Source organism: Mesoplodon densirostris, chromosome 2 (assembly GCF_025265405.1).
Source record: "Mesoplodon densirostris isolate mMesDen1 chromosome 2, mMesDen1 primary haplotype, whole genome shotgun sequence".
Lineage (NCBI taxonomy): Eukaryota > Metazoa > Chordata > Mammalia > Artiodactyla > Ziphiidae > Mesoplodon > Mesoplodon densirostris.
Window position 1 is genome coordinate 149366949 of NC_082662.1, and position 27175 is coordinate 149394123.

Consider the following 27175-nt stretch of genomic DNA (forward strand, 5'->3'; position numbering starts at 1 on the left):
ATAAGACACTGATGAAAGAAATTAAAGATGATACAAACAGATGGAGAGATATACCATGTTCTTAGACAGGAAGAATCAACATTGTGAAAATGATAATACTACCCAAAGCAATCTACAGATTCAATACAATCCCTATCAAACTACCAATGGCATTTTTCACAGAACTAGAACAAAAAATTTCACAATTTGTTTGGAAACACAAAAGACCCCGAATAGCCAAAGAAATCTTGAGAAAGAAAAACGGAGCTTGAGCAATCAGGCTCCCAGACTTCAGACTATACTACAAAGCTACAGTAATCAAGACAGTGTAGTACTGGCACAAAAACAGAAATATAGATCAATGTAACAGGATAGAAAGCTTAGAGATAAACCCATGAACATATGGTCACCGTATTTTTGATAAAGGAAGCAAGAATATACAATGGAGAAAAGATAACCTCTTCAATAAGTGGTGCTGGGAAAACTGGACAGCTACATGTAAAAGAATGAAATTAGAACACTCCCTAACACCATACACAAAAATAAACTCAAAATGGACTAAAGACCTAAATGTAAGGCCAGACACTGTGAAACTCTTACAGAAAAATATAGAAAGAACACACTATGACATAAATCTCCTTTTTGACCCACCTCCTAGAGAAATGGAAATAAAAACAAAAATAAACAAATGGGACCTAATGAAACTTCAAAGCTTTTGCACAGCAAAGGAAACCATAAACAAGACAAAAAGACAACCCTCAGAATGGAAGAAAATATTTGCAAACGAAGCAAGTGACAAAGGATTAATCTCCAAAATTTACAAGCAGCTCATGCAGCTCAATTATCAAAAAATAACAACCTAATCCGAAAATGGGCAGAAGACCTAAATAGACATTTCTCCAAAGAACATATACAGATTGCCAACAATACATGAAAGGATGCTCAACATCTCTAATCATTAGAGAAATGTAAATCAAAACTACAGTGAGAGGGGCTTCCCTGGTGGCGCAGTGGTTGAGAGTCCGCCTGCCGATGCAGGGGACACCGGTTCGTGCCCTGGTCTGGGAAGATCCCACATGCCGCGGAGCAGCTGGGCCCGTGAGCCATGGCCGTTGAGCCTGCGCATCCGGAGCCTGTGCTCCGCAACGGGAGAGGCCACGACAGTGAGAGGCCCACATACCGCAAAAAAAAAAAAAAAAAAAAAAAAAAAAAAAAAAAACTACAGTGAGGTATCACCTCACACCAGTCAGAATGGCCATCATCAAAAAACCTACAAACAATAAATGCTGGAGAGGGTGTGGAGAAAAGGGAACACTCTTGCACTGCTGGTGGGAATGTAAATTGATACAGCCACTGTGGAAAACAGCATGGAGATTCCTTAAAAAACTAAAAATAGAACTACCATACGACCCAGCCATCCCTCTACTGGGCATATACCCTGAGAAAACCATAATTCAAAAAGAGTCATGTACCACAATGTTCATTGCAGCTCTGTTTACAATAGCCAGGACATGGAAGCAACCTAAGTGTCCATCGACAGATGAATGGATAAAGAAGATGTGGCACATATATACAATGGAATATTACTCAGCCATATAAAGAAATGAAATTGATTTATTGGTAGTGAGGCAGATGGACCTAGAGTCTGTCATACAGAGTGAAGTAAGTCAGAGAAAAACAAATGCCGTATGCTAACACATATAAATGGTTCTGAAGAACCTAGGGGCAGGACAGAAATAAAGACGCAGACGTAGAGAATGGACTTGAGGAAACGAGGGGGAAGGGTAAGCTGGGACGAAGTGAGAGAGTGGCATTGACATATATACACTACTAAATGTAAAATCAGTAGCTAGTGGGAAGCAGCTGCATAGCACAGGGAGATCAGCTCGGTGCTTTGTGACCACCTAGCGGGGTGGGATAGGGAGGGTGGGAGGGAGATGCAAGAGGGAGGAGATATGGGGATGTATGTATATGTATAGCTGATTCACTTTGTTTTAAAGCAGAAACTAACACACCATTGTAAAGCAATTATACTTCAATAACCATGTTAAAAAAAATGCTAGCTTTATATTCAAACAAAAGGTTGGGAATTGGCCTTACCACATACTAGTTACGTGATTTGTGAAAATGAGGACATTAATCTTTCTGAGCCAATTTTCCTTATTTGTGAAAATGAGAGCATAATACCCCTCTTCATGTTACAAAAATTAAACAAATGAAGCAGTTCACCTAGCACCTGGAAAATGCTCTAGGGAACCACTTGTATCTGAAGAGGACTATAGAATTTTAGAGTGCATTTTATTCTTTTTTTTTTAATCAAGCAATCTGAAAAATCAAGAAAGGAGGATAATCTGCCCAAATCTAGATACATTCCTGTTAAATTATGATGCTTTCTTTCCTAGTTAATGGAATCAGTTATTTAGGATTATTTTCATATTTTTGTTTAGATTGTAATGCATTATGACATTTTTTTCCCTTGTATATGTCACTTTAATGAAATTAGGTATTTAATATTAATATAGAAAGCTTGTAGATTCTTTGGATCCCTTTTTTGGCTCCATTGTAACAATTCTGAAATGTTCCTTTGCAGCTATGAAAAAAATAGTGAATGACATTTATTTTATTTTCCCCTTCCATTTTGGCTAAACATCTTAGCTAAACAAAGGAACTAAAGCTTTGATCTTATTTTCTTGTAGTTCGGTGCTTGATCACAGTGTATGCAAGTAGCAAATGTAAACACAATTAGATACTCTGATATTTTATTATAGTACATTAGTTTCATGAAAACTATAAAACCATATTATGCATTTTTGCTGTTCTAGCATCTAGTGAGTCAACAGAAAGATCCAGATACAGAAGAATATCGGAAGCTCCTTTCTGAAAAGGAAGTGCATGCTAAGCGTATTCAACAATTGACTGAAGAAATTGGAAGACTTAAAGCTGAAATTGCAAGGTATATGAAAGAAACCTTAAGTTGTATACAATTCTTGAAATCTTAAAGAAGTTTGTTTCTATTCTTTATGTGACCCCCTAAGTGCTTCCTGATTTTATAAAGAATGGAAAGTGCTGGAGCCCTTACATGTGGCTTTCCTTTTATTACTTTATAGAGCAAAGCAAGCAGTAATTTAGTTTTATGCCTTCATATATGCATTATTTCTCAATATTTATTACTTTTTAAAAAACTACATAGTTGGTATGAATCTAAAGCAAACTTTTTAAAATAGTCAAAATGACTTTTGCAAGTAGATTTTTCTTTTTTTTTTTTTTGGTTAACATATATATTCATGAATCTATTTTGAAAGTTTTTAATAAAGTTTTTAAATGAACTTATAGTGAAGTATTGCCTTTTGAAAATAAATGTAATATTAAAATTAATGTTTCTGGTTTACCTCTTTTAAGCTTCAATGTCCTTTGTCCCTGTCATAGCCCCTATTTATGTGATACTTGGTAAGCTTACAAATTTTTGTCATATTTATTCTCTTATTTTTTTCATAACAGTAGTCTGGCATTTTAAGTAGGAGAGATATTACTTAATTTTAAAGGTGAGGAAGCTAAGATTCAGAAAGGTACCCAAGCTTATAAGGTTAGTAGCGGTTAAACCCATGTTCTTAATTCAGGTCATCTGATTTCAAGTTCTGTTCATGATAAAAGTACAGGGTTTGGCAGACCATAATCCACAGGTCTTTTTTTTATACAGCTGGAAGCTAAGAATGATTTTTACATTTTTTAAGTGTTGTAAAAAAGGAGAAAGAGGAACATGTAACAAACACTGTATGTGGCCTATAAAGCCTAATATACTTACTCAGCACACATTAGAGTGGAAAGAGTATAGATTTTGCTATCAGACAGATGTGGATTAAACTCTGTGTACCAACGCAGAGTAAAAGTGTGCATGTTACTTGACCATTTGTAGCTCAGTTTTTCTCATCTCTAAAATGGGCATGTATGACATATAATAAGTAAATCAGATCTTTCTAAAGGACCACAGGTTCATAAGTTAAGGAATTATCTTTTGAAGTATGTGTATGGTTTTCTTAGAATTTTCTAAATAAAAAACAGACTAAAGCAACATAATAAAAATATAACTTAAAGGATTTTAAAATTTGGAAGGTTCCAAATATTTATTAGTCTTTCTCCTTTACCCCATTTTTTTGCTTAGATCAAATGCATCTTTGACTAACAACCAGAACTTAATCCAGAGTCTAAAGGAAGATTTAAATAAAGTAAGAACTGAAAAGGAAAGCATCCAAAAGGACTTAGATGCCAAAATAATTGATATTCAAGAAAAAGTTAAAACTATTACTCAAGTCAAGAAAATAGGGCGTAGGTACAAGACTCAATACGAAGAACTTAAAGCACAACAAGATAAGGTATTTTGAAGCAGTTTTTTTTTATATATTCTTCATATATATATTATCATTTTTTGATATATAGTTTTGATCTACACAGTTTACACAGTTTTATGTATATATTTGGATATATGGGTGGATATATATTTGGATACATATATAAATATTTAGATGACTTACAAAAACCTTATTCATAATTTTTAATTATTGGTTTTTAGGTTCTAAACAAGGGTAAGCTTATATGTGATATCTTTATTTGGTTTAAGATTTGCTCTGGGGGCTTCCCTGGTGGCGCAGTGGTTGGGAGTCCGCCTGCCAATGCAAGGGACACGGGTTCGAGCCCTGGTCCGGGAAGATCCCACATGCTGCAGAGCAGCTGGGCCCGTGCACCACAACTACTGAGCCTGTGCTCAAGGGCCCGTGCTCTGCAACAAGAGAGGCCACTGTGATGAGAGGCCCGCGCACTGCAACGAAGAGTAGCCCCCACTCACCGCAAGGAAGCCCACGCACAGCAACGAAGACCCAACACAGCCAAAAATAAATAAATAAATAAATAGAATTTTTTTTTTTTTTTTCTTTTTGCGGTATGCGGGCCTCTCACTGTTGTGGCCTCTCCCGTTGCGGAGCACAGGCTCCGGATGCGCAGGCCCAGCGGCCATGGCTCACGGGCCCAGCCTCTCCGCGGCATATGGGATCCTCCCAGACCGGGGCACGAACCCGTATCCCCTGCATCGGCAGGCGGACTCTTAACCACTGCGCCACCAGGGAGGCCCAATAGAATTTTTTTTTTAAAAAGATTTGCTCTTTAGTATGTCCCAGATTGAGCTATAAATTCATATAGAAATAGTAGTAAATGCTAGGTATTTTAATTCAGTTTCCCAATTTCAAATATTGCTCCTTTTCAGAACTATGTTCTTGTAACTCATTGCTGACTGAAATTGTGTATATCTAAAATACTAGTTCTTGGGCTTCCCTGGTGGCGCAGTGGTTGAGAGTCTGCCTGCCGATGCAGGGGACGCAGGTTCGTGCCCCGGTCCGGGAGGATCCCACGTGCCACGGAGTGGCTGGGCCCGTGAGCCGTGGCTGCTGAGCCTTGCCGTCTGGAGCCTGTGCTCCTCAAGGGGAGAGGCCACAACAGTGAGAGGCCCGCGTACCACAAAAAAAAAAAAAAAAAAAAAAAAATACTAGTTCTTTATAGTTTATCAGGTTTTGTTACAGTTTTAAATAAGTAGTCTGTGTTAACCACCTACCAAAAAGAATTTTTAAATCCTTGTTTTACTTTGGATCTGAATTTTGTTTTTAATTCCCAGTGGTAAAGAACTTGTATATTGACTTTATTGTGTATTTAGTATATTAGACGAAAAAACATATAAAGAAAAAATTTCAAAATTCTTGCCTCTCAGTTAACCATTGTTAGCACTTTAGTATGCTTTTGTTTACGTATGAGTGATTTGTTTTTCCAAATAATTCTGTGTCAAATAATGCATCAGCATTTTGATTAGCTGGCTAATACCTCGTTGTATGGAAAGCCCTAACCTGTTTAATAGCTTACTTTTGGACATTAAAGTTGTTCAATAGAAGATTTATTTATGAATACTCTTAAAAATAAATTTCTTTACATACTTACGATTATTTTCTTAGATGAATTTGCAGAATTATTGAATATAAATGTGCAAGTATATTATTACTCTTTGTCATCTTAGGTCATGGAGACCTCAGCTCAGTCTTCTGGAGACCATCAGGAACAGCATGTCTCAATCCAGGAAATGCAGGAGCTCAAAGAAACCCTTAACCAAGCTGAAACAAAGTCAAAATCACTCGAGAGTCAGGTGGAGAATCTGCAGAAGGTATGAGCAGAAGAGTAGTGGAAGGTGTTGAAGGAATTGTTTTTTTGTTGAAAAGCTAAAGGAATACAATGGAATTTTACTCAGTCATAAAAAGGAATTTTGAAAAAAAAATGTGTTAAACACTGATACTTTCTCTTATATGGAAAGGTATATATTTTATCCTTTTACTTTGAATGACTTATGTATGTAAATAATACCTAATCATCTTTAAGTGTTCACTTACTTGGTTTGACCACCATTTTATATTTATACTTCCATTTAACCTAAATAAGCAAATTAATAAGTTTTACATTTTAAGTCTGTAGGGCATACAGTTATATTGATTTCGTTGAATTACATGGTGCATACTTTGTCTTCCTTTAAAAGACATTATCTGAAAAAGAGATGGAAGCAAGAAATCTCCAGGAACAGACTATGCAGCTTCAATCTGAACTTTCACGACTTCGTCAGGACCTTCAAGATAGAACCACACAGGAGGAACAGCTCCGACAGCAGATAACTGAAAAGGAAGAAAAAACAAGAAAGGCTATTGTAGCAGCAAAATCAAAAATTGCACATTTAGCTGGTAAGTTTCTGTATACTTTAAGATTTGAACTTGATAGTGAAAGTTGGTTACTTGATACAGGCTTAAAATTAAATAGAAAAGAAAAGTAAATACTATAAAGTGATTTCTGTGTATGTGCGTGTGTGCTTTAGATATTTAGGTTTATTTAATTAGACACAAATTACAGCAATTTTAATTTTCAAGTGATGAGGATGTCTGTAATTTATTTATGAAATCTTTATTAATTGTTAACTGGTAGTAGATAGTAGATAGGGAGTACAGCCATCCTTCTGCTTTACTGTGTAACTATTACTACCTTTTGATGGTGATCCTTTGGGTCCACAGTATACAGTCCAGAAGCCTTCTGTAAATTCCTAGACAGCATCAGATCTTACCAGCCAAATGAGTTTTCTGTGCCTCACTTCACTGAGGGCCCCTTTAGCCCTTCAGGGAGAATATCATGTCAAATTTATGAGGAGCCCAGTGCTACAATGCTCAGGGCCTTACTGCACCTTGCTTACCAGTCTGCTAGTAGGTAAATAAAATGCCAAATCAGTTGAGTTTTATTATATGCAGCTTTTTAAATGATCTCTAAGATAGTGCCCCTGGCAACTTATTTCATAAAAGATGTTTCTTAATTATTCTTGAGTATATGCTGTAGGTTATATGAAATGAAAATTTTATAATTCCTAATATATTAAAATATTAAAGGCCATATGAAAGGGTTCCTGCTGACTAGTTTATGGTAGAGCCTTTGTCTTTTTGAGATCTTAGTAAAAGTAAAATGTTTTATTTTGGAGTATATTTTATATTGGAGTAATAAAGCAAATACAGATAGTTTAGAACTTATTGAGATGTATATCAGAATTATTGTGGATGTTAAAGTTCAGGAATAGAATCTGATTTGACTTTTGAGTACTTATTATGCAGATAAATGCATTTTATTTCCAGTGTTTGATTATGATTTTAATAGAATCATGTGGTTATTTCTTTAGGTGTAAAAGATCAGCTAACTAAAGAAAATGAGGAGCTTAAACAAAGGAATGGAGCCTTAGATCAGCAGAAAGATGAACTGGATGTTCGTATGACTGCTCTTAAGTCCCAGTATGAAGGTCGAATTAGTCGCTTGGAAAGAGAACTCAGGGAGCATCAAGAGAGACACCTTGAGCAGAGAGATGAGCCTCAAGAACCTACTAATAAGGTAATTAGCTAATTCGGTTTAAGTGACAAATCATTTTTGCCCTGTGCGTTTTACTTGAAGATGTCTGGTGATTTAGGAGCCTTTGTCAGACTGAATTTTGACTAAACCAGGTATTTAGAGAGAATTAACAAGTAAAATACTTTGATGGCATTGTTTAGTGGACTCTTGTGGGATAGGCACAGTAATCCATAGTTTTCTTTTTATAGGTCCCAGAACAGCAGAGACAGATCACGTTGAAAACAGCTCCAACTTCTGGTGAAAGAGGAATGTGAGTTTTGTTCTTTGACAGTCTGTTTGCAGTCTGTTCCCTGTTTTTCTTTTAAAATACAGGAAGGATCTAGTGATCTTTGGGGAGAAAAAATCTGTATTGTAAAAATGTGTAAGTAAAGAGCCATTTATCCTGTGCAAAACTGCATCATGTAGTTGCTGAGATATTTTTTTCCAGAACTCTTGTTTTCAGTATACTTTCAGTCCTATCAGATAGGTAGAGCTTTGTGACAGAGAAAGTGTCTTTCATCTTTTAGTTTGTGATTGACTTCTAAGATAGGCTACTAATGTTCCCTGTGATGTTATATGGTACAAGGATAAAAGGCTGAGCACAGTTGAATACTTTCTACATCGTCAGGATGCACCACTGCAGAACATTTCCTGCACAGTTTTTAATGCTTAAGTTCAAAACCTCTTCAATAAGAGTTTTGTAATATTGAGTGAACAAAAAATGTAGAACTATACTGAACTGTCTCTTTAATTTTTTTTCTAATCTGCCAAAAGTCTACCCAAAGCAGTGTTAGGAAAACAGAGTTAATAAGGTCTGAATGCATATTAAGGTCGTAATTATTAGACACTCACTTCAAGAAGCATATGTGCTTTGCTTTTGATAGAGTATATGTATTTTATAAGGCATATTTTTAGTAATTTTTTATGATTTATTATTCTTGCATTTTCCCCTCTGTAAGTGCCAGCACATCAGACCCACCAACAGCCAATATCAAGCCAACTCCTGTTGTGTCTACTCCAAGTAAAGTGACAGCTGCAGCTATGGCTGGGAATAAGTCAACACCCAGGGCTAGTATCCGCCCAATGGTTACACCTGCAACTGTTACAAATCCTACTACTACCCCAACAGCTACAGTGATGCCCACTACACAAGTGGAATCACAAGAAGGTAAGTAAAATAATAACAGGTCTGATTGAATTGTTTACTTAGATTTATTACAAGAAGATGACAGTAACTTCAAGGATAAATGAGGCTTCCACTAAAGCTAAAGTCAGACATCATGTAAAAGTTGACATTTAATATTTTCAGGTGTATGCCTCCTGGGATACTTGTTAATGTAGCATATTTTCTCCCTCCCTTCCTTTTTGCTTTTTGTGTTTTGAAGCTAAAGAAGGAAAGAAATACACCCCTATAAGTATATGGCATGCTTTTCCAGGACCAAATTTTTTACCTCTACTAGCTAAGAAAGATGATATGAAATCCACTTTAGAAAACCATATTAAATCACTGGTTCGACCCAGACATCAACTTCTTCCCTGATAAACTGTCTGACCTTGTAATTGCTTTCTGCACTTTCTTCCCATGTCACTTTCTTACTCATTACAACAATTACAACCACATTTTATTCAGTTGAATACATGTTTTTTTATTCCGCTAGATTGAGCTCCTCAAGGGTAGGAATTTGTTTCTCATTGTTTAATCCCTTTCCCCAACCCCAAGATAGGTGTCAGTAAAAGTTACTAAATAAAATTTTCTTAGATTCTTGTCTTAACAAATGTTAGAATTCAGTAAATTAAGTGTTTAGAAATATATAACATGTATATATGCTATGAAAGGACAGAATATTTTATTTGAGCTACATTCAGTAAAATAATTATGAGATATATTACCAATTAAACTTAACAGTCATTTTATATTAGTTGAAGACAAAATGATACTTAATAAAAACTTATAATTTGACTTTGAGTTTCTTAATATCATTTTATTTGGTCATCATTTCCATAGAATAATAGATGCAAAAACAGTTTATTTAATTCAGCCAACAATTTACTGCACACTCTATGTCTGTCACATAGGCAATACAAAAATGCATAATACATTACTTTTACCCTCAGTGTTTTTTGTCTAGTGAGTGGAAGAGGTATGTACATAAGTAACTATGCAAAATGTCACCTATAAGAGAATAGGGAAGAACAATTACAGCTTTGGTAAAAATAGAAAACTTAATATATTAAATGTTTTAATTATTTTTCAGCCATGCAATCAGAAGGGCCTGTGGAACATGTTCCAGTTTTCGGAAGCACAAGTGGATCTGTTCGTTCTACTAGTCCTAATGTCCAGCCTTCTATCCCTCAACCCATTTTAACTGTTCAGCAACAAACACAGGCTACGGCTTTTGTGCAACCCACTCAACAAAGTCATCCTCAAATCGAGCCTACAAATCAAGAGCTATCCCCAAACATAGTGGAGGTGGTTCAGAGTTCACCAGTTGAGCGGCCTTCTACTTCCACAGCAGTGTTTGGCACTGGTAAGATTAATTTTAAAATGAGGTTAGAGTAGACCTGTGCATTTATAGTTTCTTGAGTATAATACATATCTTGAATGTTCTTTGTACCTACTTGTTTTCTACCAGGTATTAAAATGGATGGCGATATTCCTAACATCTTATTTTTATGTTTACTGCTGAATTCTATTTTAGGTCACTCGTTTTTGTCATTAAGATCTTTCTTCCTTTCCAGTTATTTTTTGACTAATTTTAAAGGTGATACAACCTGAAACTTATTTTATGTACAGTTGACCCTTGAACAGCACAGGTTTGAACTTCGTGGTCCACTTAAATGTGGATTTTTTTCAATAGTAAACACTACAGTACTGTACATCCTCAGTTGGTTGAATCTGCAGACACGAAGGAATGGCTGATATGGAGGGCCAGCACCCCTAACCCCTGAATTGTTCAAGGGTCAGCTGTAACTTAATACAAGTCCTGAGAACTAAAAGGTATCTAGAAGAAGATCAAGTAAGAATTTTCAAGTCTAAACATACAAGGAAAATTTTTTTATCCAAGGAGTCCTGGGTTTTATAGATTATAAGATGGCCCTATATAAGCTTTGTGAGTAGCAATTCTGTATCAGTACAGTCACGGTGAGTCAGATGTATTGTTGTAGAAGTTGATTGGCTTTATTAACCAAAGGTTAAGACCATTGATTCAGAGCGTAAATTGCTCTTTGTTTACACATAGATTAGCAGGAACAAATTATGTTGTTCTGTCCAAATTTTTACTGTTTTTTTTTTTAGTTAAATGACCAAGATATTTTTTAAGTTAACTTTGTCTAAATTGAGTGATTATCACGCTCTAATTCAAGATTTAAATTATGTAATTTCAAAGTTTCAGCTACCCCAAGTTCTTCTTTGCCGAAGCGTACACGTGAAGAGGAAGAAGATAGCACCATAGAAGCATCAGACCAGATCTCTGACGATACAGTGGAAATGCCTCTTCCAAAGAAGCTGAAAAGTGTTACACCTGTAGGAACTGAGGTGTGTAAAGATCTTTCTGTTTACTTTTACTTCTACCCATAGACCCAAGATATTCTTTCAATTACAGCATTATTAAGAGAATGGACCTTTTGGGATCAAAATCCAGAAAACTCTCTTGTTGAACTTACTGTAAAATTTCCACTGAAAACCCAGGTATTGTTGCTGTTGCCAACACTGTTTTATATTCTTTGAGTATGTTTAATTGAACTAGTTCCCATTTCAATTTTAAAAACACAGTTACAAAAACGTAGGATGAATTCCATTTCAATTTTTTTTTTAATTTAAAGAATAAGGAAGTTATAGTCTCATGGGAATTTTAAACTGGTACCTGCCATCTTTTTCTCTGATTGACCAAAATGGTATTCCTTTATTTTCTTTTCTTGAAGATAAGTTGTAATGAATTGTTTTATTATCAAGCATTGAGACTACTAAATTAATTTCACTTGCATGTTCATAAACCTTATTTTGTATATACCAAAGAGGAATGTGATTGTTTATATTTTATAAGTAAATATAAGTGAACATTTCTGATGTACAGCTTCATAAAATTACAGATTTGAGTTTTGTTTTATTGGGAGAACTCACTGAACAGGTGATGCTTCATCTAGTGAACTGATATGGTTACCACACTTGTATGTCATGATTCAGGAAGAAGTTATGGCAGAAGAAAGTACTGATGGAGAGGTAGAGACTCAAGTATACAACCAAGATTCTCAAGATTCCATTGGAGAAGTAAGTAAAACATACTTAAAGTAAACAAATTATTGCTTTTAGTGAATGAAATGAGCTTTGACAAATTGAAATATTATTTGGACTTTTGTTTTCAATTTGCTGCTTTTTTTTTTTTTTTTTTTTTGCGGTACGCGGGCCTCTCACTGTTGTGGCCACTCCCGTTGCAGAGCACAGGCTCCAGATGCGCAGGCTCAGCGGCCATGGCTCACGGGCCCAGCCGCTCCGCGGCATGTGGGATCTTCCCAGACCGGGGCACGAACCCGTATCCCCTGCATCGGCAGGCGGACTCTCAACCACTGCGCCACCAGGGAAGCCCTCAATTTGCTGCTTTTATATTTAATGAAATATTGTTAGAATTACCAATGCAATTTCTGCTTTACTTCTAATTAGTATCCTGCCTTCTAAACTTTATTAAAGAAATGTTTTTGTTTATAGTTAGCACAGATTTTCCAAGCTAAGGTTGTCATGAGTAAAGATTACCCACTCTATTTTATTTGGAAGGATGGGCTGGTTGAGTCTTGAGTTAATCCATAAGTGCCCCACTTGGTATCCTTTGTTGTTCCCCTCTATTGCTTCCCTTACTGAATTAAAATAATCTGTGAAAGGAAACGCATTTGCATACCTCTTCATCTTTTGAACTCTCATTGAGGCTTCTCCAGAGGCAGCCTAACTAATGGGAATGCATAGACTCTGAAATTACAAAGCTCTGGCTTCTGTTCTTAACTCCCACTTAGAAGCTGTGTGACTGTAAGCAAGACATTAATTCTCTCTAAGCCTCAATTTTTTCATAAGATAACATAATTTTTAGTTTTGTAGAGTACCTAAAATAGTACCTGCCACATATTAGGCACTCAAATTATTACTTCTCTTCCATTCCTCCGCCCTACAAATTGAGAGTTCATAATTTATAGTAATTCATATTTATAGTAATATTATAATATTAGTTAACACAACTCATTATTATATGCCAAGTGTGGTTCTGAAGTATTTGCATTTATTAACTGATTTAATCCTCATAAGAAATCTTGCAACAACCCTGTTTTACAGGTGAAGAAACCAATACCCAGCTAAGTCATGCACCCAGGTTTTCATAACATTGGAGCTAGGATTTGAACTCAGGCTGTCTGGTTTCCATTTGTCTTGTTAAGCTTGAAACAGTACTTTCTGTCTGGATAAATTTTTAGGATCATTTTATTCTAAAATTATTTTATCTGTATAAAATAAAGGAATTGGGCTTCCCTGGTGGCACAGTGGTTGAGGGTCCGCCTGCCAATGCGGGGGACGCAGGTTCGTGCCCTGGTCTGGGAGGATCCCACATGCCGCGGAGTGGCTGGGCCCGTGAGCCATGGCCGCTGAGCCTGCGTGTCCAGAGCCTGTGCTCTGCAACGGGAGAGGCCACGACAGTGAGAGGCCTGTGTATCGCAAAAAAAATAAATAAATAAAAAATAAATAAATAAAGGAATTGTTTCAGGCTAATCATAAGTAACCATAGATTGCAAGTAAATTTTAGTTTCTTAGATGCATTAATTTTGTAAGTTAATTTTTTCACTTTTCCTTGGCTAAGAACAGAAAACTAAACCTCCAAGATGAATATGTAATACTCTAAATGACATCGATTTTGTGTATATTTCAGAGCGGGTCATACCTGAAGAGCATAACAACAATTTTGAAATAAGATGTGAATTTCTATGTTATTGCCAGACTTGGTTAAATTATACTGAAATCTTTTGTGCAAAGCTTTTTCTTGAGATTGGCAAAATTGTCTGTGACTCAAAAGTGCCTTTGGGCTTTCCATTTTGTCTTCTAGCACTGTCTACTTAGTGTGTGAAAGTGTAACAGTTCATTTTTCTAATTTTCTGACAATGAAGCAGATGTTCTAAGTGTTGCTTTTCTTGAAATAAGCATGTTAGTTTGTTAAACGTTTTTAATTCTACCATGACTTACTCATATTTTCCATTACAGTAAACATCTTTATGAATGATTTAGTTCATAAGACATTGTTTCTGGCTTGTATAAAACAGATTTTGGAATTCCCTGGCAGTCCAGTGGTTAGGGCTCCTTGCTCCCACTGCAGGGGGCGTAGGTTTGATCCCTGGTCACAGAACTAAGATACCACATGCTGCGTGGCATGGCCAAAAAAAAACAGATTTTGCTGAGTGCTGAACTAAAATAAAAAGTAAATGTTTAACTTTTTATAGTAAATATCAAAAAATAAAATTAGGGCTTCCCTGGTGGCGCAGTGGTTGAGAGTCTGCCTGCCGATGCAGGGGACACTGGTTCGTGCCCCGGTCCGGGAGGATCCCACATGCCGCAGAGCGGCTGGGCCCATGGTCCATGGCCGCTGAGCCTGCGCGTCCGGAGCCTGTGCTCCGCAACGGGAGAGGCCACAACAGTGAGAGGCCTGCGTACCGCCAAAAATAAATAAATAAATAAATAAATAAAGTTAAATTGCAGTTTATTTCAGTAGCTAAAAAATGGAATTGTGAGGAAATAGATTGAGGGAAGAATTATTTTTACGTCTGGTATATCTTTAATGCAGTTTAAAGGCTTAAGATAGAGTTTTGAGGGGGGAGAAGTATTTTTGTAAAAAGACAGTTATAATAGTTTGTTTTATTTAGTGTGTTTTACATAGTATTTCTGATTTGGGGAAAATTTTTTGTCTTTTTTAAAATTACATGTTGCAGTTCCATGGATAGTCTTTTTTCTGCCTTTGGTCTGCACTGTTAACTAACCATGTTGGCTGTTGAGTACTTGAAATATGGCTAGTCCAAACTGACATGTTCTTAAGTGTGAAATATACATTGGATTTTGAAGATTTATTACAAATTTTAAAATGTAGGATTAATAATTTTTATATAGGTTACATGTTGAAGTAATTTTTGGCTACATTAAGATTATTGTTTAAATTGATCTCACCTGCTTTTTTTTTTTATATGACTGTTAAAAAATTTTAAATTCCATATGGGAAATGTATTGTGGCTCACATTATACTTCTGATGGACAACACTCATCTACAGTACCACACTGGTAGATTTGACACATATATACCTGTGTGTCTACATAAAGTATTTTCTCTCTTTTTTATTGGAATATTACCCAGTGGGATTTATAATAATTTTTCTATAGGAAGACTGTAAAGAAACTCAAAGCATTTATTTTAAATTAATTCTGCTTTCAAAACCGTTTTTTTGTTTTTTTGTTTTTTTGTGGTATGTGGGCCTCTCAGTGTTGTGGCCTCTCTGGTTGCGGAGCACAGGGTCCAGACACGCAGGCTCAGCGACCATGGCTCAGGGGCCTAGCCGCTCCGCGGCATGTGGGATCTTCCCGGACCAGGGCACGAACCCGTGTCCCCTGCATCGGCAGGCAGACTCTCAACCACTGCGCCACCAGGGAAGCCCTCAAAACCATATTTTTAAAAATAAAATTCTGGTAGTCCATAAATATTCTTTAGCCTTTACTTATATCTGCAGTATGTCACTGATAGTTTTAAGTATACTTGACTTTATTTATTTGTTTATTCATTTATCTTTTGCTTTTAAAGGGAGTCACCCAGGGCGATTATACACCAATGGAAGACAGTGAAGAAACCTCTCAATCTCTACAAATAGACCTTGGACCTCTTCAATCAGATCAGCAAACAACATCATCACAAGATGGTCAAGGCAAAGGAGATGATGTCATTGTAATTGACAGTGATGATGAAGAGGAGGATGATGATGAAAATGATGGGGAACATGAGGTAAATTTGGATTTGAAATCATGTATTGTTTTAAACTGCTGGATGAAATGCTGAAATCCTTGGGAATACTAATGCATCAACCAGTAAATTCTGATTCCCCATCACTTTAAATAGATTATTATGCTTTTCTTTTATCCTGATTAGTTATGAACTTAACATTTTGCATAGAACAAGTGATGGAAAATCTCATTTTTTTTAATGATTACTGAGTCCTTTAGGATTTGTTAAATTTGTTAGATTAATTAAACTTAATCTTAAATCTCACTGATAAGTGACTATAGACTTAATTGTAAGCACTGTGGTTTCTGGAAATAAAAGGGTTTTTTTTCTTGTGGAGCCCTTATAGTTCTTTTCAAAAGAAATTGAGATGTCATGATAATTAAAACATATTCTAAGTGAAACTTTGCATTTTATTTTGGGAGTTAATCCTATATTGACAGCTTCTCATTTTTAGATTCTTTTATTAATCAATGTTTTTTAAAAGCTTATAGCATAGTATCATTTCACCATTTTCTTATTCAATGCCACATTTTAAATTTAGAATTAAAGTGGACCACTTGATATTCTGTGGACATCTGGGAGCTTTAATCTTTGAATTGATCTCATACGAATAGTTAGAATTCAGAGTTGATTATTACTGTACTAATTCCAGTAAGCTTCACAGTTTTGATACTTGCTGCCACTGAAGTAATCCCCTATAACTCTCTGGACAACTCCTGTATCCTGGTCAGTAATGAGTCACTTAAATTTCTAACCATGGTGTCAAGATATGCAGAACACGTGTACCATGTCCTAGATCTTTATTTATACTTGGGGATTTTTTACTAGGATTATGAAGAAGATGAAGAAGAAGACGATGATGATGAAGATGACACAGGGATGGGAGACGAGGGTGAAGATAGTAATGAAGGCACTGGTAGTGCAGATGGCAACGATGGGTATGAAGCTGATGATGCTGAGGTAACTGGCTGGAATTTTGGCCATCAGTTTTCTTCAAGAACTTGCTTAGTATTGTTTTTCAAGAATATAAAAAGGCTTGTATTCTCAGAACACTACAGCTTTTCTTATCTTTGGGTTTTTGTTTGTTTCTACTGTGGTTTTGTTTGGTTAATTATTTTTTAAGGTAACTACTTGATTTATTTGCACTTAGCTTTCATATTTTGTTTTTAGGGTGGTGATGGGACTGATCCAGGTACAGAAACAGAAGAAAGTATGGGTGGAGGTGAAAGTAGTCAGAGAGCAGCTGATTCTCAAAACAGTGGTGAGATTTGGTTTTGTTTTTCTTTTGTTATGTTTTGTTTTGTTTTTTTAGTCTCTTTTTAATTGAACACTTTTAATATTTTAACCTGATGTTTTCTAAATTAGGACTGCCCTTAATTATCACATAGGTAATAAAACTTGGTTAGTAAACTGGCAAGCAAAAGATTGGCTCTTGTTCTTGCTTTGTCATTATTATTCTCATAAAGTCTACTATGTTTATATCTAAAATGTAGTCATTATACTATTTTTTCTACCTCATGGGTCGCTGTAAGATTCAAAAATTTTAAATCTATAAAGCATTATAAATGCCATGTGTTGCTGCTGCTCTTAAGTGGAAAATTAAGTCAGGGACTTCTAATAGTAATGGCAGTTCACGACCAGAAGAGGTCAGTCTAATCAGGCTACATGTTTCAAGATTTGTGGGTATCGGAGTTTTGCAGAGTTGTCCAGTTTTCCAATGAATAAAAGATTTTTTTCATCAATATAGCATACCTTTTGTTAATTCTTGAAAGGATGAGTTCTGGAGGTCAGCTGAACTGTTATAGGCAGTAAAGAATTACAGAATTCATAGAAAATAATTTTATTTTAGAATTGTTTTAAAATGTTTTTTAAAGAATTGGTGATCATCTAGTATGCCATTCTGGTTTTAACAAATACTGAGCCAGAATCATTAATAATAATATAATAAAAACTTTATATATGTAGACTAGTGGGAAAACAGTATATCTGAGTTTCTGTGTAGGCCTTTATATTTAAAAGTGCAAATTGTATGCTCATTTGAATTAAAGAAAGCAAAGGCAGGCAATCTTTTCAACTTTTAATTGTTTAAGAGAAAAATAAACTAATGAATACTGAACCATATAATGAAGATAGTGTTGCTTTTAAAGGGAGATGAGCTAAGGAGAGAGATTAATTATAATAATTTACATTTTCTAAAATATTTTATGGATTTAAGAAACACCTTTTTTGTGTCACATAATTGGGTTATAGAGGGAAATTTTTTGCCTCTTTAGGTAATATCACTAAAAGCTAAGTCTTGTGAGGGTGGGTGTTCATAGCCATTTTTCCTAGATACAAAACATATAACAGATGCTCATTGAATACTTGGAGACTTTCTTTTCTTTTTTACAGTCAAGCAAAAATATGCCTAGTAGTCTAGATAATTTTAAGTTAGTGGATGGATTTGGTACATTGCTAGTAATTACAAAATAAGTGCTTTTCCTGAGCAACTATACTTGTACTGAATTATTTAATTCTTACAATAAGCCTGTCAGATTCAGGTACCAGTGAAGAATGAGAAGCAGAAGCAAAGTGATATAACCAAGATCACATAGCTATAAATTGTTAGAGCTGGCTATTTACAATAGCCAGGACATGGAAGCAACCTAAGTGTCCATCAACAGATGAATGGATAAAGAAGATGTGGCACATACATACAATGGAACATTACTCAGCCATAAAAAGAAACGAAATTGAGTTATTTGTAGTGAGGTGGATGGACCTAGAGTCTATCATACAGAGTGAAGCAAGTCAGAAAGAGAAAAACAAATACCGTATGCTAACACATATATATGGAATTTAAAAAAAAAAAAAAGGTCATGAAGAACCTAGGGGCAAGATGGGAATAAAGACTAAGACCTAGAGAATGGACTTGAGGACACAGGGAGGGGGAAGGGTAAGCTGGGACAAAGTGAGAGAGTGGCATGGAGTTATATATACTACCAAATGTAAAATAGATAGCTAGTGGGAAGCAGTCGCATAGCACAGGGAGATCAGCTCGGTGCTTTGTGACCAGCTAGAAGGGTGGGATAGGGAAGGTGGGAGGGAGGGAGATGCAAGAGGGAAAAGATGTGGGGATATATGTATATGTGTAGCTGATTCACTTTGTTATAAAGCAGAAACTAACACACCATTGTAAAGCAATTATACTCCAATAAAAACGTTTAAAAAAAAAAGTGTTAGAGCTGGAATCTGATTCTAGACCTCAGACTTTTAAACTACTAAATTGTTATCGTATTCAGCTTTTCACTTTTGTTGTTTTCCTTTGTATGTAGAAGACCTAGACATCTGAAGGGCCATTGAAATTCAAAATTTAGGAAAACCAGAATATGAAAGTTATTGTAAGGCTTTTTACCAATCTCCTTCACCCTGTTTGAGTGTAATACTAATAACTGTAGTGGTCTGATCTTCAGGTAATTTGCCTATTTTAATAATATGAGCCAAAATTTATTAAATGTTTATTTTATCATGTGTTAAGCTAGGTGCTTTATGTCCATTTTTTGATATCTTCAGAAAAATGTTTCTTGTACATTACATTGTTGTTCCATTAACCAACCAAATAAATAGAAGGGAGTTGCTAAGGCCATACCACTGTTAACTGCACACCCAATATCTCTGGGTCTACCACACCTCACTACTTTTTTTCTGAAAATATTAGGTGAACATTCCTAGTGGTAAGATTTATACTTCTAGGGATTGTCCAGGTTACTTTGTGGTAAACATAATAGTTCAAAATAAGCTTCTCTCTTCCTATAGGTGAAGGAAATACTGGTACTGCAGAGTCCTCTTTTTCCCAGGAGATTTCTAGAGAACAACAGCCATCATCAGCATCTGAAAGACAGACCCCTCGAGCACCTCAGTCACCAAGACGCCCACCACACCCACTTCCCCCAAGACTGACCATTCATGCTCCACCTCAAGAGTTAGGACCACCAGTTCAGGTATTAAAAATACTAGTCATTCTGAAAATTTTACTTGAAAAAATGTTGGGTTTTTTTCTCCCTTTCTTTCCATTAGCAATTACTTTGTTTTTCCCCAGAAATTCAGTGAACTTTCTAATGTTTGGTATATTTTTGTAAAATTTTTGAGCTGAAACTAATCTCTGAATTCTTTTCCCTGAAATATGGCAGTAATTTACTTCACAGAGGAAGTGAACTTTGGAAAGGCAAGGCTTATTAAAGTTGTGTATAAAGTGAGATGATTATATTCATAGAAAATAAAAGTCTCCTCGCTGTTTTTACAGGTTAAAGAAAATTTTCTTGGATTTTAATTAAAATAAAATGTATTTCAGCAGCTGACCACAATTTGTTTTGAAGGTTTCTTTCTCTAAGGTGCACGTTTGTTTTTTTTTAAAAAAGGACATTTCTGTTCTACTTAACAGAACTTCTTTTCCTCTTATTTTTATGCAATCACATATATTAATATCCACTTTTAAAGTTCATGGAAGTGTGCATAACCCTTTCCATGTAACACTCTTTGTAGTAGGATCAGACATCTCTTATCAGAAGCTCTTGAAGAAATAGCAGGAAAAGTACAAAGGCTCTATTAATCATGTAGCTTGAGTCTTACTCTGTAGTGTACTAAACACTGTCAAGTGTAGATTCTACTAAAATACCACTGATGAAGATAACCTCATCTTCTGAAAATATAAAGTCTTACAGGATTGTTTATGGATCCTGCAAAATATGCCAATTCTATCAATTTAGAATTGTCTAAGTTGGGAAACAGTTTACAAGTAGTCGGTACTGCTGTTTGAACTCCAAAGGATAATTAAACTTTAAGATCAAAGGATACTTACTAACACTTAAATTAAGGAGATAGGAACTAAGTTAGATAGGAACGTACAAATAAGATAGGATCAGAGTTTGGTTTTACATATTGGTTAATATTATCTACTGGTTAATAAAATATTTGTCTATTGGTTAATATTATGGTCTATATAATTAAAAACATGTCGTTGTTTACAAAATGGATTTCTTTAGTACTGGTACAAGATGAGTAGCAGTTTTTCCTAAGAAAAATCCCAGTGATTACGTTATCTGCTAACATTTCAGTTATTTTATTACCAGCGTATAATAAGCCATATCTATTAATATTTGGTGTTTCTTTCATTGCCTAATTTCTTAAAACAAATGAAATACCTTTCTTGACACAGAGAATCCAGATGACCCGGAGGCAGTCTGTAGGACGTGGGCTTCAGTTGACTCCAGGAATAGGTGGCATGGTAAGTACCTACCTGTCGTGTAAAAGTGATTCATTTGTTCATCAGTTATTTGTGTAGTCCATACATATGCTCCTATCATGCCTGTTTAGTACTTGTTTTCTGTCTTTTTAGCAGCAGCATTTTTTTGATGATGAAGATAGAACGGTTCCAAGTACCCCAACTCTTGTTGTGCCACATCGTACTGATGGATTTGCTGAAGCAATTCAGTAAGTCAGCGAGAGGGAAACATACTTTGTGACTAATCAAATTCTTCCTGTTTCCCTGTTAACTTGATTGCATTTGATTGATTCATTATTTGTTAAGTCCTATGCTATGTACTAAGCAGTTGAGGGTAGGAGGGTTGAGGGTGTAGTGTTGGGGAAGATCACACAGAGGTGAATGAAGTACAGTTGCTTCCATCAGGAGTTTGAAATTTAAAGGCAGTATAACAATGGTTAAGAGCATGGACTTTAGAGTTAGAATGTCTGGGTTGGAACCTAGTTGTACTGCTTACTAGCTATGTCAAGTTGCTGGGTTCTCTGTTCCTGAGTATCTTCATTTTATTAATGAGAATAATAATACAATAGTTCTTACCTCATAAGTTGTGAGAATTAAATGAATTTATATTAACATGTTTATAATATCACCAGGCACATAATAAATGCTTTACAGATGTTGGTGAAGGTATTGGTAATTACAGTGATCATGATGGAAAATATTGTTGTGAAAGCTAAGTATATGCACAACTAACAATAACCTAAACAATCTAGGAGAATAGAGGCATAAGCAATAGGCTTTGTTTATATAAACAAGGGAGTGATTTATTCTAACACTTAGGGGGAGAGAATCTGAGAGGACTTAATGGGGACAACATTAAATTGAGTCTTGGAAAAAAACACCTAAAACTTACTGAGCATTCCCATGAATCAGTTTATTTAATGTTCGTAACTATGAGGATAGATACTATTATTTCATTTACAAATAAGGAAGCACAGAGATGCTAACAAATTTTCCAGAGGTCAGACAGCTAGGAAGTGACAGTTTTTTTATTTCAAACCAGTCTGGCTCTAGAACCTATTTTAACGCTTGTGCTATACCACTCCTTTTAAAGAACAAAAAGGCTTTCCACGTGGAAGTGCACATGTTTAATTGTGGCTGAAGTATCAGTTGCATGACAGGATGTACCTGAAGAATAGAATAAAAATGTTTCTACAAACTTGGGGAATGATTGATTTTTTCTGCAGTATGTGGTAACGTATGGCCATCAGAACCAGTTTTAAACTTGCTCAGTTAACCACAACTCACCTCAGCTAACACAGTTTTACAAGCCAACTGATCAGTGTCAGCCCCACGCTTCCAAAAGTCAGCCAGTCAGAAACAGACTTACTCCTAAAGAACTGCTGAGTGCCAGCCAATCAGCAGCATTCTCACATAGCTTGGAAGAATTTAAGGTCCTTCTAATTAGAAGAATAACTTATGGAGGCAGTTTTTAAAATTCACCTGAAAGAGACTGTCCTTAACTACAGCAGTAGTGTGAAACAGAAAAGAAAATAGATTCAAGAGTTATTACTGAGGTAGAATCCATAATCATCAGTAGCTGACTAGCCAAGAAAGGTTAGGGTAAGGAGTGGGCAAAGAGTGAGATAATGCTATTTTATATCCTGGATTATGGGCAGAGAGATGGATGGTAGTGTTATTAGGGCAGCGAGAAAACAAATTTCTAGCCATCTAATATTAAAGCTTTTTTCTAGACCTTGGGAGCCACCTAGTGAATTCTTTCAGTTAAGAAATGGGCTCAAGAGGTGACCTGATTTATCTATGACTAAACGTTGAAAACTGAGACAAAGCTTTTTTCATGACTTTATTCTTTTTTTGTTACATTTCATGTTCAGTTTATGTTGTTTTCAATATATCTACATAGAGATTTCTAGCAGATTCAAGAAATGTGAGGTGTAGTTCAGGACAGCTGAAAGCTATTTATGTATAAATCATGTATATATAGACCACATAATACGAATCACATGATTTATATTATTGCTAAATTCTTGACAACTGATATTTTGAAAATATTTACATAAGTGAGAATTCCATTATCAACTTTATTTTCAAACTGTTTTTTTCCTACTATGTTTATGCTTATTCTTCCTTCTTCCCATAGTCTTTCCATCATTGCAGTTTAAACTTAAAAGTTTAGTTAAAAGTTTAGTTAAAAGGTAACTTTAAGTGTCATCTTAAATTAATTTTTGTCTGTTTAGTTCCCCACAGGTTGCTGGCGTTCCTAGATTCCGTTTTGGGCCACCTGAAGATATGCCACAAACAAGTTCTAGTCACTCTGATCTTGGCCAACTTGCTTCCCAAGGAGGTAAATCGCTAAATAAAAGCTTAGCTCTCCTGGATTTGCATGTATTTTGGTAATAAGCTGTTCTGACATGATTTTTTTTAAGTGAGCAAATATTAACATAAAAAAGTCTATATCTAAATAAACCTTATCCTAATTTATGGAAAAAGCTATAATATATTTACTACTTATTAAGCACTGCCTTACATATTAGTTTTTCCAACAAAATTTTCAGTTCTTTGGGCATAATGACTAGCTTTTACATTTGTATCTCTTTTGGCTTTTAGTATAGTATCAGGAATATCTGTTGTGCTGATAAATATACCTAGGTACTAACCAGCCATTTTAAAGTTGTTGGAAGGAATACAGCATATTTTTTGTTTAGTTTGACATTTGACATTCCTAGTTAAGTGTATAAAACTAGTTAGATATTTTCCATTAACATTAAAAATAAGAAAAATAAAATGTTAAAAAAACGTGGAATGAAATGATCCCTAATAACATAAGCAATAGCAGTTGGTTATTTGGACATGAATTGTGCTATTTCTGGAATTAATTACCTTTTAGTCATTGGTTGGCATTCATAGAACCCACTATATTTCCTGGAAGCTATTATGGCATTTTGTAAGTGAATTGGGAATGCATACTGTTTTAATAATAAGCCCAAAACAAAGATTAATCTGCAGCCCTCGTGTAAGTCATGCAATACATCTTAGTCCCTGGTGGTTTAGGATGTGAGGTAGGTCTAACACTGCTTCCCTCTACCAATATGAAATTGTGCGTTGACTTCAGAGGAATTCACAATTTTATGTGGCTTTATTATAGGACACTTCCAAGACTTGGAAGTCAGATCTAGGCTTGAATTGGAATGCTACCACTTTACTAGTAACTTTGGGAAAGCTAATTAACCCCTTTGAAATTCAGTTTCTTTAGCGAAAAGGAGACTGATAATACCTTGCTGTTTTGGTGTAGAGTAGATTCAAACACAGTACCTAGTTCATAGTTGGGCACTCAGTAAAGTTAGCTTGTATGAAACTTATAAGAGCATTTTAGCCGTTTTTTATTTAGGGTTACTTAAATTAGTGTTAGGGAGCTTAAAGGATACGTTTAAATTGTATTGACATTTTTGAGGGATTGATTTTTTGCTTGATGGGCCAATTGTGGGCTTCAACAAAGTTGTGTGTCTCTACTGATTAGTTTTTTTCTTTTAGATGTCTGGGATATTGACAATATTTTGTTCTTTCAATCATTAATATTCAGAATTGTCTTTAGGTTTGGGAATGTATGAAACACCCCTCTTCCTAGCTCACGAAGAGGAGTCGGGTGGCCGAAGTGTTCCCACTACTCCTCTGCAAGTAGCAGCCCCAGGTAGGTGTCAAAGGCAGATCAATAGATTATGTGTTATAATGGTAAAATGGAAACCTGTGATATATCTTCTAGCTAAAATTTAGAGAAACCACAAAGTTGTTAAAGTTTTCATTGCTTTTCTGGTCTTTCATTTTTTCAAGTGACTGTATTTACTGAGAGTACCACCTCTGATGCTTCAGAGCATGCTTCTCAGTCTGTTCCAATGGTGACAACATCCACTGGCACTTTATCCACAACAAATGAAACATCAACAGGTGATGATGGAGATGAAGTATTTGTGGAGGCAGAATCTGAAGGGTAAATGTTTACCGTGTAATTTTTGCTTGCTTAAACTTGTCAGACTTTCACTTTTTTTTTTTTTTAAGTCAGGAAGCAACAGTCTCTTGAGCTGTGTTTTCAATAGCATCCTGTTACAAAAGTAAACCAAGCCATATATTTTGGAAAACTAATTTTTGCACAAAGTAACATATTTTAAGACTTAAGACATTGTTATTACAGAAGACAAATAATTTTTTAAAAGGTTATCTCCTTGAAAATTGCATGACGCATTCTAGAACAAAGTATTCTTTAGAATCACACTTCCATTAATGTCGCTGCTTGAACTTTTCCCCAAGAAAGGAGGCTGTCTGTGAAAATTAGGAAATATTAGGAAATGACTCAATTTTCCATTTAGTAGTGGGCTCTCAAGCAAACCTCACCTATTTTTTATTTATGTGCATTTAGAACTTGGTCTGAAACACTAACTTGTTAAAAATCAGGAATCTTCAAGACCTGACTGTTTTTAGCACATCAGTTATAAACAAAGTTTAACAAAAGAAGTATTTCATAACAAATCATCTGGGCTTTTTTAAACCAAAGGAGGTGGAGTAATTTAATGGAAAGAACCATTGGACAGTGGTCTTGGAGAAGTTTAACTTTCAAGGTAGAACCTGATTCTTCATAAAATAAAAAAAGTTGGACTGCTTCATAGTCAGAAGCATAGCTGGAAGTAGAACCCAGATTTCCTAGGTAGAGCTCAGAGGTTTTGTTTTATTTAGCAACACTTTCTTAGTGTAATTACAGGCCAACTCTAGTATATAAGAAAAAAGGCAGGTCTATTATTATGCCTCTAACACAGTGCTGCTTAATTTGGGGAAAGTTACAGATCCTGCTGAAAATACTAGCTGCCTTTAATTCCATACCATGTATGCAGGTCCCTTTATATATGTCATTTCTAAACCACACAGTATCTCTGCAAAGTATTATCTCCATTTTACAAGTGAGAAAGCTCAGACTCTGAACATTAAAGTAACTTGCCTAGGCTGCACTTCACCAGTTCTTCTCAACTTTAGCAGAATCATGAGAGGTATCTTTCAGGTACATTGTTATTACTAAGTGTACTAAAGTTTGCAGATGATAAAAACTGGAACAGATTCAAGTTATTCTTGTACTCTTATCTCCCTCACTTGCTTTTTGATGTACTTTCTTGAATGGGAGAGAGAGAGAGATGGAGTTATAGCTTTGAGCCAGGAATTCACCTAACCTAGCTTGTCCCATCTGGGCTAGAGCCCATGGTGAAATAGTGGTATATTATTAATAGTTGTAACTGTTGTGAATTATTTTAGTACTCTGCTTTCCTACAAAGTTGTTTTGTGGTATATCAAAATCTGGATAATATATCTCTTGTGAATGTCAAAAATGTGAACATCTTTTGTCAAAAAGAAAAAACAACAACAGCAAAAGAGAGGAAAAAACAAAAATTAAAATTGGAACATGTCCTAGTGAGAAAAGGAGGGAGGAAAAAGGAGCCTGAACTCTCTTTTCCCCTGCCTTTTAAAAAAAATGTATGGTTACCAATATCAGAGACTGCAGTTTTGAGTTGGAGGGGAGCTCTGGGTTATTTAAATGGCAGACTATTGAAAAATAAAGTTAGGGGAAAATTTAGGATATATTCTAGGATCAGTTTTGTATTTTCTAATCAATTTTTGTTTTCCTTTCTTAGTATTAGTTCAGAAGCAGGCCTCGAAATTGATAGCCAGCAGGAAGAAGAGCCTGTTCAGGCGTCTGATGAGTCAGATCTTCCTTCCACCAGCCAGGACCCTCCTTCCAGTTCTTCTGTAGGTAAGTTCCTGCTCTTGACTACAGTACAGCTTTTATACATCAAACTTGTTTGCAAAAGATCCTGCTCTGTTAGTTACAATTGATAATTCTTTTTTCCTTGACTTTTAAAATGCTTCATTTAAAAGAGAAATTTTATTTTATTAAAAGGAACTTGGCTTATGTTAACGGGAATTGGTTACATTAGAGGTGCTGTAGGGGCTGTGA

The 27175-nt window shown here is 35.4% G+C and overlaps 1 protein-coding gene across 2 annotated transcripts in view; it reads left to right on the top strand.

Annotated features, from left to right (window-relative positions):
* Nucleotides 1-27175, top strand: part of TPR (translocated promoter region, nuclear basket protein) — a 66406-nt gene that overhangs the window by 35938 nt on the left and 3293 nt on the right. Inside the window, exons 31-50 of one of the 2 annotated variants that reach the window (XM_060091127.1) lie at nucleotides 2802-2932; nucleotides 4139-4349; nucleotides 6032-6175; nucleotides 6542-6740; nucleotides 7715-7920; nucleotides 8127-8188; nucleotides 8877-9085; nucleotides 10173-10445; nucleotides 11304-11452; nucleotides 12101-12184; nucleotides 15726-15923; nucleotides 16752-16883; nucleotides 17094-17184; nucleotides 19719-19903; nucleotides 21118-21186; nucleotides 21298-21392; nucleotides 23421-23527; nucleotides 24776-24871; nucleotides 25012-25168; nucleotides 26853-26971. In XM_060091127.1, the coding sequence (XP_059947110.1) occupies nucleotides 2802-2932; nucleotides 4139-4349; nucleotides 6032-6175; nucleotides 6542-6740; nucleotides 7715-7920; nucleotides 8127-8188; nucleotides 8877-9085; nucleotides 10173-10445; nucleotides 11304-11452; nucleotides 12101-12184; nucleotides 15726-15923; nucleotides 16752-16883; nucleotides 17094-17184; nucleotides 19719-19903; nucleotides 21118-21186; nucleotides 21298-21392; nucleotides 23421-23527; nucleotides 24776-24871; nucleotides 25012-25168; nucleotides 26853-26971 (2917 nt within the window). The remainder of the gene's footprint in view (nucleotides 1-2801; nucleotides 2933-4138; nucleotides 4350-6031; nucleotides 6176-6541; nucleotides 6741-7714; nucleotides 7921-8126; nucleotides 8189-8876; nucleotides 9086-10172; nucleotides 10446-11303; nucleotides 11453-12100; nucleotides 12185-15725; nucleotides 15924-16751; nucleotides 16884-17093; nucleotides 17185-19718; nucleotides 19904-21117; nucleotides 21187-21297; nucleotides 21393-23420; nucleotides 23528-24775; nucleotides 24872-25011; nucleotides 25169-26852; nucleotides 26972-27175) is intronic. The other variant, XM_060091129.1, reaches the window with a different exon arrangement.